The sequence below is a fragment of the Nerophis lumbriciformis genome, linkage group LG24 (assembly GCF_033978685.3).
Source record: "Nerophis lumbriciformis linkage group LG24, RoL_Nlum_v2.1, whole genome shotgun sequence".
Classification (NCBI taxonomy): Eukaryota; Metazoa; Chordata; class Actinopteri; order Syngnathiformes; family Syngnathidae; genus Nerophis; species Nerophis lumbriciformis.
Genome location: NC_084571.2, coordinates 24,310,001 through 24,330,150, shown reverse-complemented (window position 1 = coordinate 24,330,150; position 20,150 = coordinate 24,310,001). Strand labels below are relative to the sequence as shown.

At 40.5% G+C, this 20,150-nt stretch overlaps 1 protein-coding gene across 1 annotated transcript; it reads right to left on the bottom strand.

The window, feature by feature from the left end:
* LOC133620546 (uncharacterized) lies at window positions 1–3,840 on the bottom strand. Its single transcript, XM_072915927.1, has 6 exons — window positions 3,644–3,840; window positions 3,197–3,532; window positions 2,959–3,097; window positions 2,749–2,813; window positions 1,792–1,986; window positions 1–87 (listed from the first exon to the last, which is right to left on the bottom strand). The coding sequence occupies exons 1-6, from the start codon at window positions 3,788–3,790 to the stop codon at window positions 1–3; spliced, it is 969 nt and encodes a 322-aa protein (XP_072772028.1). The 5' UTR covers window positions 3,791–3,840.
* Between the last annotated feature and the right edge of the window lie 16,310 nt (window positions 3,841–20,150).

The window sequence follows — 20,150 nt, the reverse complement described above, 5'->3', positions numbered from 1 at the left end:
TCAGTCCTTGGTCAGCAAGGTCAGGCTACGTGTCAGCAAGTTCTGCAGGTCCAGCTGAGTCCTGTTGAGCCTTTTCCTGAGTAATAGCTGTAGTTAGTATGTTCCAATAGCAGCTGATTTTATTTAACACTATATTATTATTTATACACCTATAGTGATCACAGAGACAGTTTGTTTTTGTGTTACTGTATATATTAGTTTTTTCTGAAAAATCCCACTTAATATACTTTGGGCAACAACAGTCAATATATATTTTTTTTAGGGGGGTAACAGTCAATATTTATTTATTTATTAGATTTTATTTTTTTCTTATATAATAAAAGTGAGCTTTTGTTAAACCAAATATTGTGTGTTTTTTTTCCATATACAACAACCTATCTGGACTCGATAAGAGAATCGATAAGGAATCGGTTCGATAAGAAGATTCGATAATAGGCTCGAACTCGATAATTTATCAAACATCATCCCTATATATACATATATATATATATATATATATATATATATATATATATATATATATATATATATATATATATATATATATATATATATATATATATATATATATATATATATATGTGTGGGGAAAAAATCACAAGACTATTTCATCTCTACAGGCCTGTTTCATGAGGGGGGGTACCCTCAATCATCAGGAGATTTATATATATATGTATATATATATATATATATATGTAACCGGTGGTCTTTTCCTCTGGGTTGTGTAGATTTTATGGAACACGACCGACACCATGGGTTGCTGCTCAGATGCACTTTACTGATAATACACAGAATACAATTGTTGTCAATAACTTTTTGCCATCGTCGAGTCCCTCTCCCGTTATCGTAGACAAAAGGGCGTTACGTACAACAATGAAATAAACATACCTGATGATACACAGAATACAATTGTTGTCAATAACTTTTTGCCATCGTCGAGTCCCTACACAAATATAATACAGAACAAGAAAGTGAACTTAAGTTCTTAACAAGACAATACAATTTCTGTCGTCGCATGGACGCCTACACTCTTAAAACAAATGTGTTGGAAATAACACAATTTGTGTTGTTTTTTTACACATCTCCATGTCCAGAGGGGGACAGCTCAATTCTTGTTAATTTTAACACATTAACTTTGTTACTTATATTAATACAGTAAATGTGTAGGTTTTATTAACAAATGTTTGTGTTACTTACTCAAAATCAACACATTTTGTGTATATTGGCAACACGTGTTTGTGTGTGTGTGTGTGTGTGTGTGTGTGTGTGTGTGTGTGTGTGTGTGTGTGTGTATGTGTGTGCATGCTATGCTATATAAAAAACAACATAATTGAAAGTTAACTGGCATTTAATTAAATAATTCCTTCTATTCATTACATTTACTTACATTCACTTTTGCCACAAGTCACAACATTTGGGAAATAAGTCTGTAACTTGTTAGTAAGTGCAATTCAGAATCTCTCAGCTCATGTACATCACTTAAAATAATTTTGTCTTTTTAATCACATAAGGGTGAAGGTGGTCATCAAAGTACTTAACAGTGAGAACTCTCAACAAAATGAATACCTCATCACAGTCAGAAAAGGGAACAATATACACTGTCTCTCCAAAGATATGTTTGTTGTCCAGATCACATTATAAGGAAACCACACAACCAGGTCTGTAGCAATGACCAAATAAAGACACACAACTGGCCACACTTATCATACTCAAAATGTTTAAATCATGTCCACAGGCTGCCATTTTTTCAATCAACAACTCATACTTTACCAAACAGGGAAGGTTACAAACCCAATACAACTTGAAGAGTTTGTCCAGACTGCAGGTGAGGTCCTCTTCCTGGAGTGGAATGACTACGTAGTCATTGGCAGCCACGATGACATATTGTGTTGATGTTGTGCTGCGATGTCCAATGCTCACCAGATGAGGTTGCATCACTGGAGCAGGATCAGTGGTTTGTAGGAGGTCATGGAAGCTTGTTCCTGGCTAAAACACACAGTGTATGCAACACATTTTATTACACCATGCACTCAGATGATCTTTACAAGTTATGATGAATAATTTACTTATTAAGATATCTCACTTGGTTTATATTCTTATCACAAATTAAGATATTCTTACTTGTTTAATGTCCAACATGTAGGACAGAGCTGATTTGATGCTGCATTTTGTCCATCGCTTAGATCTTCCTGACACAGTAGGGGGCAGATAATGTGTGAGCATCTTCAGTGCACTATAGCAGTGGTTCTCAAACTTTTTTCAGTGATGTACCCCCTGTGAACATTTTTTTTAATTCAAGTACCCCCTAATCAGAGCAAAGCATTTTTGGTTGAAAAAAAAGAGATACAAAAGTAAAATACAGCACTATGTCATCACTTTCTGATTTATTAAATTGTATAACAGTGCAAAATATTGCTCATTTGCTGTGGTCTTTCTTGAACTTTTTGGAAAAAAATATATAAAAATAACTAAAAACGTTTTGATGAATAAACAAGTGATTCAATTATAAATAAAGATTCTACACATAGAAGTAATCATCAACTTAAAGTGCCCTCTTTGGAGATTGTAATAGAGATCCATCTGGATTCATGAACTTAATTCTAAACATTTCTTCACAAAAAAAAATCTTTAACATCAATATTTATGGAACATGTCCACAAAAAATCTAGCTGTCAACACTGAATATTGCATTGTTGCATTTCTTTTCGACAGACATTTAAAAAAAATCTCACGTACCCCTTGACATACCTTCAAGTACCCCCAGGGGTACATGTACCCCCATTTGAGAACCACTGCTCTATAGCACTTTGATTCTGTAGAAATAGAAAAATATACACAGTTTGTATTACTGACATGTGAGACTGTAAGGTTAAATGTGTGTCAACTTGGGGAGTCTTCTATGCACCGAAGATAACACAAAAAGGCATGATAATCCTCCATAAATAAACTAAACATTACCAGCACTCTCAGCTTCTGGTGGTTCATCTTTTCCTTCAAGAGCAGCCAGCTTCAACAACTTTGGGACCATGGTTGCGTCCCATTTGCGTAGAAAGATGTCAGTCTTGTTTGGAAACATCTTCTCAAACTCTCTGTCGATCTGTTAAGTTTTATCAACAGGACAACACAAGGGTGATTAGATAAGGTTGTATGCAAATCCATTTGAGAGTGCAGGTGGTGATTAAATTGACTGACTTACCAGATATGGCATATCAATGAAATAAGGGTAGTTCTCAACAATCTCTGCCAGAGTAGGTGACTGATTAGATATCCAGTATCTTCGGTGGAAGTAGGTTTTGTCCATACCCATCTTGAGCGAAGAAAGGTTCTCAGGACAAGGCTTCATCCTTTTGATCACAGTTATCCATTCTTGGACAGACTCATCACTTTCTGTAACTTCTTCAAGTCGAACAGTGACTTCAGATGAGCCACTCCTTCTGCAATAACGGCGCCGATCATCCCTTAGTTTTCGGCAGATATTCCTCAGTTTATCTTCCAGAAAGCCAGTGTGGCATGTTGGATAATAGAAGTGTTCCTTTACAACACAGAATACAAGTACAATGCAAATAAAAAAGTGATCTAATGAGCTACTATCAGAATCAATCGACGTAATGTGTGTTTCACACTCTTAACATCATTCCCTTACATATCCTTCATTTTCGTCCTCCATTTTGTTGTTAAGTGATGGGTAAAGTGTCACAATGGTTCTGGCGAGGAGTTTTTTGTCCGCACTTACTGGATAACTGAGGAAAAACATAATGAAGAAGAAAAAGGACACATTAACATTGGGCATAACATTAGACCTCCTGTAGTTCAAAATAAAAGTGACAAATGTCTACTTACAATCCCATTTTTTCAACAAGGAAACTGACGGCAGTTGTTACCAGTACCCTTCTCCATTTTTCTGTAAGGGTCCCATTCTCCTCGTAGAATGTAAAAACCCTGGGATCTTTTTGTTGGAGCTGAGTTTTCACACTCTCAGGATCAAGATCACTGGCTGCTGTTGAAATCTGAAGGAACAGTCCATATATACAGTAGCTTATTTGAACCAGTGTAGAGATATTACCACTTAATCTAAGCACTGGGATAATAATACTACACATAAAAGGCACACAGGCTCACTAAACAGAATATTATGTGTAGTGACCTTCCTTAAATGAACAGACATGAACAAATGAACAAACATACCTGCTGTACTTCCATTTCCTGTGTGGTGACAGCAGTGGAACTGACATCACAAACATCTGATTGAATGGACTTGAATAGAATTTGTAATTTACCCATGTTTAGAACATTGCAGTTCACATCAGTGTCAATGTATTTATTCAAATCAAATTTAACACAAATTCAACAAATTCAATACAACACCAGTTTGACAACAGAAGGACTTAGTGTAAAATAATAAAAATGTAATTATAGCCTAACAGAAATTATAATACACATTGTTAGAACAAGCTACATTTTAAGACATTTTGAACCACTATGAACTATTATTAGTCCAGTGCAAATATGTTTGCATGTCATGAGATTAACTGATCATAGGTGACTTGATTTCTGAGACAACATTGACTATGACTGGAAATGGCCTTTAATGCCTATGCAACATATGGACAGATTCAAAACTTAAAGAAGGGAATGAAAAATTTAAATGATAACATACTCAAAAGAAACCATGAATAGTTTTAAAGTCAACCAGTGCAGTTTTGTCAAACAGTTTAATTGATACTGTGGATACTTTCTTACTATCAAGCCTTACCTTAGTAATGTTAGCTAACTTGTGAAAACAAACCTGCAAAATAAAAAGCCAAAATTAATTTAGCCATTAACCAACATTATGTACACACAGCATAACCAGGCTACTATTTGAAAGAGCCCTAAAAAAATAATAATAATCGAGGTTTAGTAGAGCTAGCTGTTTGTCAGCAGTTCATTTGCACATGCAAAACTTTACATCTTGTCAGTAGGTTACAGTCACACATTCCCAGCAAAACTACCACTATTACACCCTTTGGGATACAAAAATGTGCAAATACACTGGAATATGCTTACCTTCATTAAGAAATGTGGACGGATACTGTCGCAAAGGTCCGGTGATGGCCACGTAGATCAACGAAAAAGCGGGACGTTTTTTTTTTCTTTCTTTTTTTTTCTCAAACTCTATGGCAACCCAGCTGATTGGTCAAAGCTCATGACACAACGTTGTGTAGAATGTCTGTGTAACTTTCCCCTCAGGAAAATCCTGTGACTTAAAGGCCTACTGAAACCCACTACTACCGACCACGCAGTCTGATAGTTTATATATCAATGATGAAATCTTAACATTGCAACACATGCGAATACGGCCGGGTTAGCTTACTAAAGTGCAAATTTTATATTTCGCGCGAAATATCCTGCTGAAAACGTCTCGGATTGTAGAGGACATTTTGGGACGGCATGGTGGCCAGCTATTAAGTCGTCTGTTTTCATCGCAAAATTCCACAGTATTCTGGACATCTGTGTTGGTGAATCTTTTGCAATTTGTTCAATGAACAATGGAGACAGCAAAGAAGAAAGCTGTAGGTGGGAAGCGGTGTATTGCGGCAGGTGTTGTGCCGGATAACGCACCCCCGCCGTAAAATGCACCCCCTGACTGTTATGCCGGAAAACACAGCCGGTGTTTCATTGTTTACATTCCCGAAAGATGACAGTCAAGCTTTACCATTGGCCTGTGGAGAACTGGGACAACAGAGACTCTTACCAGGAGGACTTTGAGTTGGATGCGCAGACGCGGTACCGTGAGTACGCATGCAGCTGCGGCTTCCAAACATTTGATCACTTGCCCGTACGTGCGTGCCGCTATGTGCATGTCACGTACGTAACTTTGGGGACTTTGGGGAAATATATGTGCTGTATGAACTTTGGGGAGGTGAACGGTACTTTGGGCTGTGGGATTGAGTGTGTTGTGCAGGTGTTGGAGTTGTATTGGCGGGTTATATGGACGGGAGGGGGGAGGTGTTTGTTATGCGGGATTAATTTGTGGCATATTAAATATAAGCCTGGTTGTGTTGTGGCTAATAGAGTATATATATGTCTTGTGTTTATTTACTGTTTTAGTCATTCCCAGCTGAATATCAGGTCCCACCCGCCTCTCACAGCATCTTCCCTATCTGAATCGCTCCCACTGCCCTTTAGTCCTTCACTCTCACTTTCCTCATCCACGAATCTTTCATCCTCGCTCAAATTAATGGGGAAATCATCACTTTCTTGGTCCGAATCGCTTTCGCTGCTGGTGGCCATGATTGTAAACAATGTGCAGATGTGAGGAGCTCCACAACCTGTGACGTCACGCGCATATAGTCTGCTACGTCTGGTACAGGCAAGGCTTTTTTATCAGCGACCAAAAGTTGCGAACTTTATCGTCGATGTTCTCTACTAAATCCTTTCAGCAAAAATATGGCAATATCGCGAAATGATCAAGTATGACACATAGAATGGACCTGCTATCCCCGTTTAAATAAGAAAATCGCATTTCAGTAGGCCTTTAACACAACATTTGTTGAAATCATCATTACAGAAAACCTGTTGATTTCCAACACATTCGTTTTAAGAGTGTACCTCTCCCGTTATAGTAGACAAAAGGGAAGTTGGAAGGCGTATCCAACGCAAAAAAAAAAGACAGGTGTCACAGTAATTATTGCAGTAGGAGGGACAACGAGACAATGGTTCCACATTGACAAAACATCGAACAATATTCAGGTATTTACATGTAACTTACACATTTTGTGGAATTATAACAATAATAAAACTCTATAAAATACATTATTTACAAGACATAATTGACCCTGTTATACTCACCCCCCAAGAATTACACAAAAGTCTTGTTTGCAAGAACAGTACGCATGTGTAAACACAATGGCCATGAAAATCACAAATTTGAATTAAACAGCAATATACGCTTCCTATTTAAAGGATAAAAGAACAAGAGGCTTGTTTGGCGCCTAGCAAGAACTCACAGTACTCTATAGACAAGGTGAGGTGCCTTACACCACACATACACAGGCCAAACATTGTGGGTGAGTAGGGAAAAAATTAGTTTTTCATAACATCGAGTCCACACAGAGAGCATCACAAAACAGCTTTCTGGTCATATCTCACACATTAATAACAGTATGGGAGCCTGGCTCGACCCCTAATATGGACTCAAGTTGAACCATGGACTCTATTAAACGGTAAACAGGTTTAATGACTCTGCCAAACCGTGAGGCGAATTGGTTCTCAGCACCAGATGCTTGAGGTGGACCAACTGGGACTAATTGCAGTGAGGGAGCAGGGAGAGCTATCGGGGGATCCAGAGCAACAATATGGCCACTGTCTGTAGGGGAGACTACTTCAGCGGACTCTGAACACTGAGGCTCATCAAAGGAAGACTGCTCATGGACCCATGAGGCAGTACGGCCATCATCACAAGCATCAGCACTCAAGAGGGAACCAGCATGGGATGTCCCAACAGTTGCAGCTGCCGTATCCGACACCTCTGACTCACACCCATCAAATACTGCAGTGGCAGGCATGACCACGGGTCCAGCCTCATCATCCAAAGCTCCGTCTAACGGCAGGAAGTTGACCTGGAGCAACAGGTTACGGTGAACAACCCGTTCATTCCCCTCTGGATCCTTGATCCGGTAGATGTGCATGTCGGGTTTTGAGGCCACCACAGTGTGTATAACAGGCAACCACTTGTCAGAAAGCTTACGCTTCCCTTTGACACCTTTGTTTTCCAACAGCACCTGGTCACCAAGTGAAAGAGGCTGACCTTTGACCTTTCTGTTGTACTGGTTGCTCTGATGCTTCTGCTAAGCAGAGCAGTTCTTCTGGGCAAGCGTCAAGGCATAATGCAGGTCCTCTAAAAGGGACTTTACATATATGTTATAGTCACACACAGTCTCATCCCAAAACACATTCTTAAAGAAGAGATCTACCGGCAATCTCGGGGGTCTCCCAAACATCAAATAAAAAGGCGCAAACCCAGTCGTCTCATGCACAGTGCAATTATACACAAAAGTCATTGTCTGGATCATTTGGGGCCATTTCTGTTTGGAGCGAGGGGGCAATGATCTCAACATGTTGCCCAAGGTGCGGTTAAACCGCTCCGTCCCACCGTTTCCCATTGGATGGTAGGGGGAAGTGTGAGACTTGTCAACTCCTGACAACATCAAAAGTTCAGCAATCAGTTCACTTTCAAAATTTGCACCCTGGTCTGAATGAAGGCGCTGGGGGAAGCCGTAAATGCAGAAGAAGTTGTCCCATAATTTCCTAGCAACCCTCTTTGCAGTCTGGTCCTGACAAGGAAAAGCATGTGCCAATTTCGTAAAGTGATCAGTGACTACAAGAACATCCACAGATTTGTTGTGGCTGTCTTCAGCTGTCCAAAAGTAAACACACACAAGCTCGAGGGGAGCAGAGGTCTTGATGCTTTGTAGCGAGGCCCTTGCTGAAGGCTCGGGGGTCTTGCTAAGGACACACCTGCGACACTGTTTCACGTAATTGCGGACATCTTTCTCCATGTCATACCAGAAAAAGCGGTGGCGAGCTAGAGCAAGAGTGCGGGGCTGACCTTGATGACCAGCTTGGTCATGAACGCCAGACTTCCTTCAAGGACTCTGGCACAAAAAACTGGTACCTCTTCTTCTTGGTCAAAGGGTCCTTTGTGATTCTATAGAGCATGGGTGTCAAACTCTGGCCCGCGGGCCAAATTTGGCCCACCGTGTAATTTCACTTGGCCCTTGAGGCGATATCAAATTAACACTAGAGCTGGCCCGCCGATTATATTCAGCGGCGGTGCCGCGGTAGCACCGCATTCACCGCTAATTCTCATACTTGCCAACCCTCCCAGGAGACTCTCAAATTTCAGTGCCCCTCCCAAAACGCGTCACGTCCGCTTTTCACCCAGTCCAGCAAATGCTGGCCCAGTCACATAATAAGTGCGGCTTCAGCACGCACACACACGTGAATGCAAAGCATACTTGGCCAACAGCGATACAGGTTACACTGACGGTGCCTGTACAAATAACATTAACACTGTTAGAAATATGCGCCACACTGTGAAACCACACCAAACAAGAATGACAAACACATTTTGGGAGAACATCCGCACAGTAACACAACATAAACACAACAAAACAAATACCCAGAATCCCATGCAGCCCTAACTCTTGCAATATACACCCCCGCTACCACCAAACCCCGCCCCCCCAATCCCGCCCGCCTCAATCAACGCACGGGGGGGGGGGGGGGGGGTATTTTATGATCGGGCCGGCACGTTGTTGGAATGGATGAAAAGCAGACGTGACGACAGCTCGTGGAGGACAATAAACGCAGTGCCTTTAAGGCACGCCCCCTAGACTGTGGTTCGGGTGGACGAGATATAATGACTGATGAACAACTTCGTTCGATAATGAAAGATGCCTCAGCTCAAAGCCTGAGCCCCAACATTAATGAACTAGCATTCCAAGAAAAGATGGCAGGTATCTGGCTTGGGCACATCAGATTAGAATCAGAATCAGAATCAGAATCAAAATCAGAATTAGATCAGTGTGTTGCAAACTGAGCAGTTTAAAGTCCTGAATGGTTGTTTTATTCATTGTTATTTTATTTTCTAATTTATTAGCCTGTGGAAAAAGTTAATGTTGATATTTACCTCAGAAGGCTGCAAATAGAAAAGAGGCATTAAAATGTTATTCAAATTGTATCTGATATGCCATTGATATTTTTTAATTATTATTATTATTATTTGAAACTCGATTTTGCCTGTCACTATAAAGTTATACAAGCCTTGCTTGTTCAATATTCAATGCAAAACTTGTTCTGGTCCCTATTAAAAGGTTAATTTGTTCAACCTTGGCCTGCGGCTTTGTTCAGTTTTAAAAATTGGCCCACTCTGTATTTGAGTTTGACACCCCTGCTATAGAGGATGCCATCCAGAAGTATCAGCCTATCCCACTGTTTCAAGACTCTCAGAGTTGGCTAATTTTCATTACAACGTTCGCGTCTGGAGGGCCTGCGTTTTCTGTCAACATAATAAGTAGCTCTTAAGATGACTGGGTCTCATTGTTGGTGAGACTGAAGGTCAGCAAGTTATAGGGAAGGCAAAGTGTCTTGGTCAGGAGGTTCCAATGTTGTGAGGTGGTCAGCTGTCGAGGAGCACTGTCCCATTCATCCAAAGAAGAAAGGATTGAAGAGACATCTTCGGACATTGAACTTTCAATGGTGTCAATGTGAGGATGACACCTCAGTGATTGTGGCTGGCAAGTGAAGCGGAAGGCATCCTGCACACATCCATCACTGACATCACAGACCCGATTCAGCAGCTTAGCATAGGGCTCACCCAGCAGCCGCTCCCTCAAAGGAGTCACAAATGGGTCTCTACTGAGTGCATCTGCCACCACATTCTGCCTGCCAGGGATGTGCTTAACCTCAAAATTATATGGAGCCAACTTGGAGACCCACCACTGCTCACAGGAATCTAGTTTTGGTTTAGTCAGGATGTGAGTGAGGGGGTTGTTATCCGACCAGACAATAAACCTGTGACCCTTGAGCCAGTGGCTGAATTTATCACAAACTGCCCATTTAAGGGCTAAGAACTTCAGTCTGTGAGCAGGGTAGTTGATTTAGCTGCGGCTGAGAGTTTGCTTGCAAAAGCAATGGGTTTCGCTCGTTCTTCGCCATCATGGACCTGGGACAGGACTGCACCCAGACTATCAAGGGATGCATCGGTGCAGAGGATGGAGGGCCTTTCAAAGTCTGGGTGTGCCAGCACCACACTATTAAGAAGTGCACTCTTCAGATCCTCAAACGCCTTCTCACAGGCAGAAGTCCAGTCCTGAGGAGTCAGTTTTCTGAAGGTGCCTGCTCTTCTCCGCCCAAAGGAGCCCTTGGCACTCCTTTTCTGTCCTGCAGTCAAGGTGTAAAGTGGCTTTGCAAGAGAAGAACAGCCAGGGATGAAATGCTGGTAGTACAGCACCATGCCAAGGAAGGACCTGACTTTCCGCTGTGATGGGGTGCAGCCGTCATCCTCCATAAGATCCTTTTTTTCAAAAGCTGAGATGACTTTGACTTTCTCCTGGTTGACTGCGACTCCACCGCTGTTCACTACATGACCCAGAAACATCACGGTCCTACGCAAGAAGTAGCACTTCCTCTGCGCCAGTTTCAGGTTGTTGGCTCTGAGACGCAGGAAGACACTCTCCAGCCGCTTCAGGGCTTCCTCTTCGGATGGAGCAAACACGAGCAGGTCATCCAAATAGCAGAGGAGGCTGGAGAAGTTCAAGTCCCCAAAGATGCTGATCACCATCCGCATAAAGGATGCGGGGCTGTTGCACAAGCCCTGGGGCAGTCTGTTGTACTCGTATAGGCCTAAGGGTGTTGTGAAGGCCGTATACCGCCTGTCAAACTCATGGAAGGGGACGTTGTAAAACCCTGATGTGAGATCCATGGTACTGAAAAAGGCATTTCCACCAAGGGCGGAAAGACAGTCAGCCTGGTGGGGTAGCGGGTGTGCATCCTTCACGGTCTTGGCGTTAAGCCAGCGGAAGTCCGTGCAGATCCTCAACTCCCCTGACTTCTTCCAGACGAGAACAATGGGTAAGGCATACTCACTGACTGACTTGCTGATGATTCCTTTAAACTCCATCTCAGACAGCACCTCTCTCAGTTTATGATAGTGAGCTGGAGGGACACGGCGATAGGGGAGTCTAAAAGGGCGATCATCAGTGAGGTGGATTCGGTGTACAAAATCCTTTGCTTCGCCACAGTCCAGCTTGTCTTTAGAAAATACATCTTCGTAGGTGAGGACCAGTTCAGCCAGTCGCTGTTTCCAATCCTCTGATACTTCACAGCCTTCAAGATCAACATCCGCCAATCCGCAGTCTTTAAGCTTCTGAAGGGGATTAGAGGTGGTACCTGACTTGGAGGCTGGGTCACTTCCCTCACAGGTCTGCTGCATACACACACTCTGTGACAAAGGAAGGTCTTCCATTGCAATACCAGGAAAAACATCTGCTACCTTAGCGTTACGGCGCAGTGTCACAGGTCTCTTTGTTGTGTTCAGGATCTTCATTGGGATTCAACGATCACCGCACATGGGTGTCACGACCCAGCCAACAATGATGTCTCTAGGGGTTGAACGGGAAGAGGTGGGCTCCACAATGACAGTGCTCCCAGGTGACACAGGAGCACTGCTGGGCAGCTTCCCCCATACTAGAGACTCTCCCTGAGGTGCAAGAGTGACAGATTGTCTTAGCTTGACTGTACCAACCTTTTCAGGCATTTCAGGATATTGAGGCGTCGTGGCGATCTGCGTGACCCTTCCACTGTGCCCCTTAAGGGTCCCCCTCACTGTCATCTGCTCGGTCATTTTGGCGTTGTTCGGTGAAGCCTTCAATAAGGATGGATTCAGATTATAAGAAGTCCAAATTTTACCTACGTCCTCATCGCATCCGGGTCACGGCACCAAGTGTAACCGGTGGTCTTTTCCTCTGCGTTGTGTGGATTTTATGGAACACGACCGACACCATGGGTTGCTGCTCAGATGCACTTTACTGATAATACACAGAATACAATTGTTGTCAATAACTTTTTGCCATCGTCGAGTCCCTCTCCCGCTATCGTAGACAAAAGGGCGTTACGTACAACAGTGAAATAAACATACCTGATAATACACAGAATACAATTGTTGTCAATAACTTTTTGCCACCGTCGAGTCCCTACACAAATATAATACAGAACAAGAAAGTGAACTTAAGTTCTTAACAAGACAATACAATTTCTGTCATCCCATAGACGCCTACCTCTCCCGTTATCGTAGACAAAAGGGAAGTTGGAAGGCGTGTCCAACGCATATAAAAAGACAGGTGTCACAGTAATTATTGCAGTAGGAAGGACAACGAGACAATGGTTCCACATTGACAAAACATCAAACAACATTCAGGTATTTACATGTAATTTACACATTTTGTGTAATTATAACAATAATAAAACATTATAAAATACATTATTTACAAGACATAATTGACCCTGTTACACATACACATATATATATATATGTATATGTATATATATATATATATATATATATATATATATATATATATATATATATATATATATATACATATATATATATATATATATATATATATATATATATATATATATATATATATATATATATATATATATATATATATACATATATATATATATATATGTATGTATGTGTGTATATATATATATATATATATATATACAGTATATACTGTATGTATACATATGTATGTATGTACCGGTATGTACAGTATGTATGTATATGTATATCTAAGTTCCTATCCTCACATACAAGTGGCAGAAATTAGTTTCCTCCGCAGGATGTCTGGGATCCCCTCAGAAATAGGGAGAGGAGCTCGGTCATCCAGGAGAGACTCAGAAAAGAGTCGCTGCGTCTTCACGTCTAGAGGAACCAGCTGAGATGGCTCGGGCATCTACTACACCTCCTTCGGGCATGTCCAGCTGGGAGGAAACCTCGGGGAAGACCGAGGACACATTGGAGGGACTATGTCTCACAGCTGGACTGGGAACGCCTTGTATCCCCCCTGTAGAACTAGAGGAGGTGGCCGGGGACAGGGAAGTCTGGGCATCTCTGCTTAGACTGCTGTCCCCACAACCCGGACTTGGATGGATGGATATATATATGTATGTGTGTATGTAGATATATATATATATGTGTGTATTGTGGAGTCTCACTCAGGCACCGCCTGACAGGTAGGCACCTCACAGGGGAGGAGCCAGGGCATGGAGGCAGAGTGGAACACAGAGGACAACGCCCCAGCTTTGGCCACATCATCGAGGGGCGGTACATTCCCCTGTACCTGCTCAATCAGCCTGAAGTGCCACCAGTAGTGATGGGTTCATGAGGCGTCATGAAGCGTTTCGACACATTGCAAAACTGTATTGATACTGTGTTGATACTGTGTCACTAAATACTGACATCTGCTGGACATTAAAAATCCCTACAGGCAACCTATGGACCGACTCAACTGACACTGATTTTATGACCTAGTACAGTGGTTCTCAAATGGGGGTACGCGTACCCCCGGGGGTACTTGAAGGTATGCCAAGGGGTACGTGAGATTTTTTTTGAATATTCTAAAAATAGCAAAAATTCAAAAATCCTTTATAAATATATTTATTGAATAATACTTCAACAAAATAAAGTTTAGTAAGTTCATAAACTCAGTGAAGCACAAGCTCAGGTTTGTCACTAAAATATCTGTCAAAAAGAACTGTGAAAAGAAATGCAACAATGCAATATTCAGTGTTGACAGCTAGATTTTTTGTGGACATGTTCCATAAATATTGATGTTAAAGATTTTTTTTTTGTGTGTGAAGAAATGTTTAGAATTAAGTTCATGAATCCAGATGGATCTCTAATACAATCCCCAAAGAGGGCACTTTAAGTTGATGATTACTTCTATGTGTATAAATCTTTATTTATAATTGAATCACTTGTTTATTTTTCAACAAGTTTTTAGTTATTTGTATATCTTTTTTCCAAATAGTTCAAGAAAGACCACTACAAATGAGCAATATTTTGCACTGTTATACAATTTAATAAATCAGAAACTGATGACATAGTGCTGTATTTTACTTCTTTGTCTTTTTTTTTCAACCAAAAATGCTTTGCTCTGATTAGGGGGTACTTGAATTAAAAAAAAAAATCACAGGGGGTACATTGCTGAAAAAAGGTTGAGAACCACTGACCTAGTATATACAATAATATAAACCAAGTCATTGTATTTCATTTAGGATTATTTCATAACTTCATTTAAATAAAAATATATTTTTTGTCTTTTTTAGATACAGTCAATAAATAATGTGAACATGTATCATAACATGGAAATCTAAGAGAACGTGTTGTGAATGAGGATGCTTGTGGACCTGGAAATTATTATTTATTTATTTTTTACACATTTTTATTTTAAAAAAAAACAGTTTTTCCAACGTATTCAATTTTAGACGCTTTCTCTTCTTAGTTATTTCTCCGGCTGTAGAAAAGACCCTTTCACAGGGCACAGAGGAGGCGTCAGTGCGACGCAGTTCGCGTATCGGTCACGTGACCAAAACAGCTCATGATCGGTCACGTGACTTTCTAAAAGCGGTACGCGCACCGACACAGGGTTTTGCTCTATGAGCTCGACGCATGCGCCGATGCATCGGTGTTGCCGGACCCATCACTACTAAATACTGACATCTGCTGGACATTAAAAATCCCTACAGGCAACCTATGGACCGACTCAACTGACACTGATTTTATGACCTAGTACAGTGGTTCTCAAATGGGGGTACGTGTACCCCTGGGGGTACTTGAAGGTATGCCAAGGGGTACGTGAGATTTTTTTAAAATATTCTAAAAATAGCAACAATTCAAAAATCATTTATAAATATATTTATTGAATAATACTTAAACAAAATATGAATGTAAGTTCATAAACTCAGTGAAGCACAAGCTCAGGTTTGTCACTAAAATGTCTGTCAAAAAGAACTGTGAAAAGAAATGCAACAATGCAATATTCAGTGTTGACAGCTAGATTGTTTGTGGACATGTTCCATAAATATTGATGTTAAAGATTTTTTTTTTTGTGAAGAAATGTTTAGAATTAAGTGCATGAATCCAGATGGAGCTCTAATACAATCCCCAAAGAGGGCACTTTAAGTTGATGATTACTTCTATGTGTAGAAATCTTTATTTATAATTGAATCACTTGTTTATTTTTCAACAAGTTTTTAGTTATTTTTATATCTTTTTTTACAAATAGTTCAAGAAAGACCACTACAAATGAGCAATATTTTGCACTGTTATACAATTTAATAAATCAGAAACTGATGACATAGTGCTGTATTTTACTTCTTTATCTTTTTTTTTTTTTTTCAACCAAAAATGCTTTGCTCTGATTAGGGGGTACTTGAATTTAAAAAAAATTCACAGGGGGTACATTGCTGAAAAAAGGTTGAGAACCACTGACCTAGTATATACAATAATATAAACCAAGTCATTGTATTTCATTTAGGATTATTTCATAACTTCATTTAAATAAAAATATATTTTTTGTCTTTTTTAGATACAGTCAATAAATAATGTGAACATGTATCAGAACATGGAAATCTAAGAGAACGTGTTGTGAATGAGGATGCTTGTGGACCTGGAATTTTTTTTTTTTTTTTTTACACATTTTTATTTTTTTTTAAAAACAGTTTTTCCAACGTATTCAATTTTAGACGCTTTCTCTTCTTAGTTATTATTTCTCCGGCTGTAGAAAAGACCCTTTCACAGGGCACAGAAGAGGCGTCAGTGCGACACAGTTCGCGTATCGGTCACGTGACCAAAACAGCTCATGATCGGTCACGTGACTTTCTAAAAGCGGTACGCGCACCGACACAGGGTTTCGCTCTATGAGCTCGACGCATGCGCCGATGCATCGGTGTTGCCGGACCCATCACTAGCCACCAGCTGTGCGGCCAGGTGGGGCCCAGCTACAAACTGTTCTTAACTCTGCCTCATTCAGGTCTGGCTCTCCTCTGTGTCAAGGCAGGTGCATCAGGCGGTAAGTGAGACATCCACTATTTCCCCATTAATGACATTATTAGGGAAATGTTTTCTGATATTATGTTTTCTCTTGTTTGATAGGCAATGACCTTTGACCTTTAAAGAAGTGTGCTGTGTGAAGGACTGAGAGCCCCAGATGGGAGATATTTATGTTTATTAATGGACGCTTTAAGTTTGCTAATTCCACACCCCGCCCTTCCTAAAAAGACTTGTACAATAAATGCCCTTTTCGGCTTGCTGCAAAACCAATCCTGTGTCTTGGTGAGAACCAGGTACCACAGTATACAGGTAAAAGCCAGTAAATTAGAATGTTTTGAAAAACTTGATTTATTTCAGTAATTGCATTCAAAAGGTGTAACTTGTACATTATATTTATTCATTGCACACAGACTGATGCATTCAAATGTTTATTTCATTTAATTTTGATGATTTGAAGTGGCAACAAATGAAATCCAAAATTCCGTGTGTCACAAAATTAGAATATTACTTAAGGCTAATACAAAAAAGAGATTTTTAGAAATGTTGGCCAACTGAAAAGTATGAAAATGAAAAATATGAGCATGTACAATACTCAATACTTGGTTGGAGCTCCTTTTGCCTCAATTACTGCGTTAATGCGGCGTGGCATGGAGTCGATGAGTTTCTGGCACTGCTCAGGTGTTATGAGAGCCCAGGTTGCTCTGATAGTAGCCTTCAACTCTTCTGAGTTTTTGGGTCTGGCATTCTGCATCTTCCTTTTCACAATACCCCACAGATTTTCTATGGGGCTAAGGTCAGGGGAGTTGGCGGGCCAATTTAGAACAGAAATACCATGGTCCGTAAACCAGGCACGGGTAGATTTTGCGCTGTGTGCAGGCGCCAAGTCCTGTTGGAACTTGAAATCTCCATCTCCATAGAGCAGGTCAGCAGCAGGAAGCATGAAGTGCTCTAAAACTTGCTGGTAGACGGCTGCGTTGACCTTGGATCTCAGGAAACAGAGTGGACCGACACCAGCAGATGACATGGCACCCCAAACCATCACTGATGGTGGAAACTTTACACTAGACTTCAGGCAACGTGGATCCTGTGCCTCTCCTGTCTTCCTCCAGACTCTGGGACCTCGATTTCCAAAGGTGGACCGACACCAGCTGGACTGCTGCTGAGTGGTCCAAAGTCATGTTTTCTGACGAAAGCAAATTTTGCATTTCCTTTGGAAATCGAGGTCCCAGAGTCTGGAGGAAGACAGGAGAGGCACAGGATCCACGTTGCCTGAAGTCTAGTGTAAAGTTTCCACCATCAGTGATGGTTTGGGGTGCCATGTCATCTGCTGGTGTCGGTCCACTCTGTTTCCTGAGATCCAGGGTCAACGCAGCCGTCTACCAGCAAGTTTTAGAGCACTTCATGCTTCCTGCTGCTGACCTGCTCTATGGAGATGGAGATTTCAAGTTCCAACAGGACTTGGCGCCTGCACACAGCGCAAAATCTACCCGTGCCTGGTTTACGGACCATGGTATTTCTGTTCTAAATTGGCCCGCCAACTCCCCTGACCTTAGCCCCATAGAAAATCTGTGGGGTATTGTGAAAAGGAAGATGCAGAATGCCAGACCCAAAAACGCAGAAGAGTTGAAGGCCACTATCAGAGCAACCTGGGCTCTCATAACACCTGAGCAGTGTCAGAAACTCATCGACTCCATGCCACGCCGCATTAACGCAGTAATTGAGGCAAAAGGAGCTCCAACCAAGTATTGAGTATTGTACATGCTCATATTTTTCATTTTCATACTTTTCAGTTGGCCAACATTTCTAAAAATCCCTTTTTTGTATTAGCCTTAAGTAATATTCTAATTTTGTGACACACGGAATTTTGGATTTTCATTTGTTGCCACTTCAAATCATCAAAATTAAATGAAATAAACATTTGAATGCATCAGTCTGTGTGCAATGAATAAATATAATGTACAAGTTACACCTTTTGAATGCAATTACTGAAATAAATCAAGTTTTTCAAAATATTCTAATTTACTGGCTTTTACCTGTATATAGATGTGTATATATATAGATATACATATCTATATGTATATATATTTATATATATATATATATATATAGATGTGTATAGATGTATAGATGTACGGTATATATATAGATGTGTATATATATAGATATACATATCTATATATATATATATATATACTGTATATATATATATATATATATATATATATGTATTAATATTATATTTGTTTTACTTTCTCTCTCACAATCCGGATTTTATCATTTAAGTTAAGTTAGTTAAAGTACCAATGATTGTCACACACACACACTAGGTGTGGTGAAATGTTGTCCTCTGCATTTGACCCATTCCCTTGTTTACCCCCTGGGAGGTGAGGGGAGCAGTGGGCAGCAACGGTGGCCGCGCCCAGGAATCATTTTTGGTGATTTAACCCCCAATTCCAACCCTTGAGGCTGAGTGCCAAGCAGGGAGGTAATGGCTTCCATTTTTATAGTCTTTGGTGTGACTCGGCCAGGGTTTGAACTCACAACCTACCCATCTCAGGGCGGACATTCTTCTACTCGAATGAATCCATGAATCGTTGCAACCCTACTGAATGAAATAAAAAAAATTGCTAAACATTTGAAATGATTATTCCTCGTTGTAATCATGATATTGTTTGATATATTCACACGTTGAAGGAAAAAAGACACAAGCCAGTGACAAATATGTTCTTTGTAATTTTAATTCCCATAATTTAGTTTAAATGCATACATTGTTTTCCTCACTAAAATCTTAAATAAACTATTACAGCATACGACAGAAGCAAATCAGAGTAAGCGTTAAGATTTTGTCGAAGCAGGCTACAGTTTTCTTTTGATGATTTTTTTTTTCATACCACATATGGTATTTGTGGTAAGTAGCCATGAACATTAAAAAGACAACACAGAGCTATGAAAGCCCGCGAGGAAGAGGAGCACACGTGTTTCTACTACCAAACTGGAGACGGAGCACGCCATGCTGACCTAAACCTCTGGCAACACACACACACACTAGGGGGCGCTAGGTGGGCGGAGCGACACGGCTAGGCGCTTCTGCGATGTCAGACAGAAGAAAAATGGCACGTTGCATCCTTGAAGTTGCTCTGTAATACAACCTTCAAGTAGGACGTCGGTGACCACGCTGGTGGAAATTTCAGCATCTAGTGGCCACGTAAGAGCACTGCAACATAACGCTTGACTTTATCATTCTTTGTGCAACAATGCTAAAATTGCTGTTAGTTGACAATTTGACGTGAAAACACTCAGAATTTGTCCCATGATTAAAAAGAAAAAAAAAAGGCCAAAGAATTTCACATTATCAGTTTTCTTTCGTTTTTTTTTTAACATTTTCTTTGGCAATATTTTTGTTTGAACTTTCCCACAAAAAAGGAATACAATAGCATTAAAAACATGTTAACGTTTAACATCTATATTATGTATTTTGTCTACATTTTGTCTTGCATAAGAGCTTTTTGCATTTGCACGTTAAAAAAAATTGCGCTGA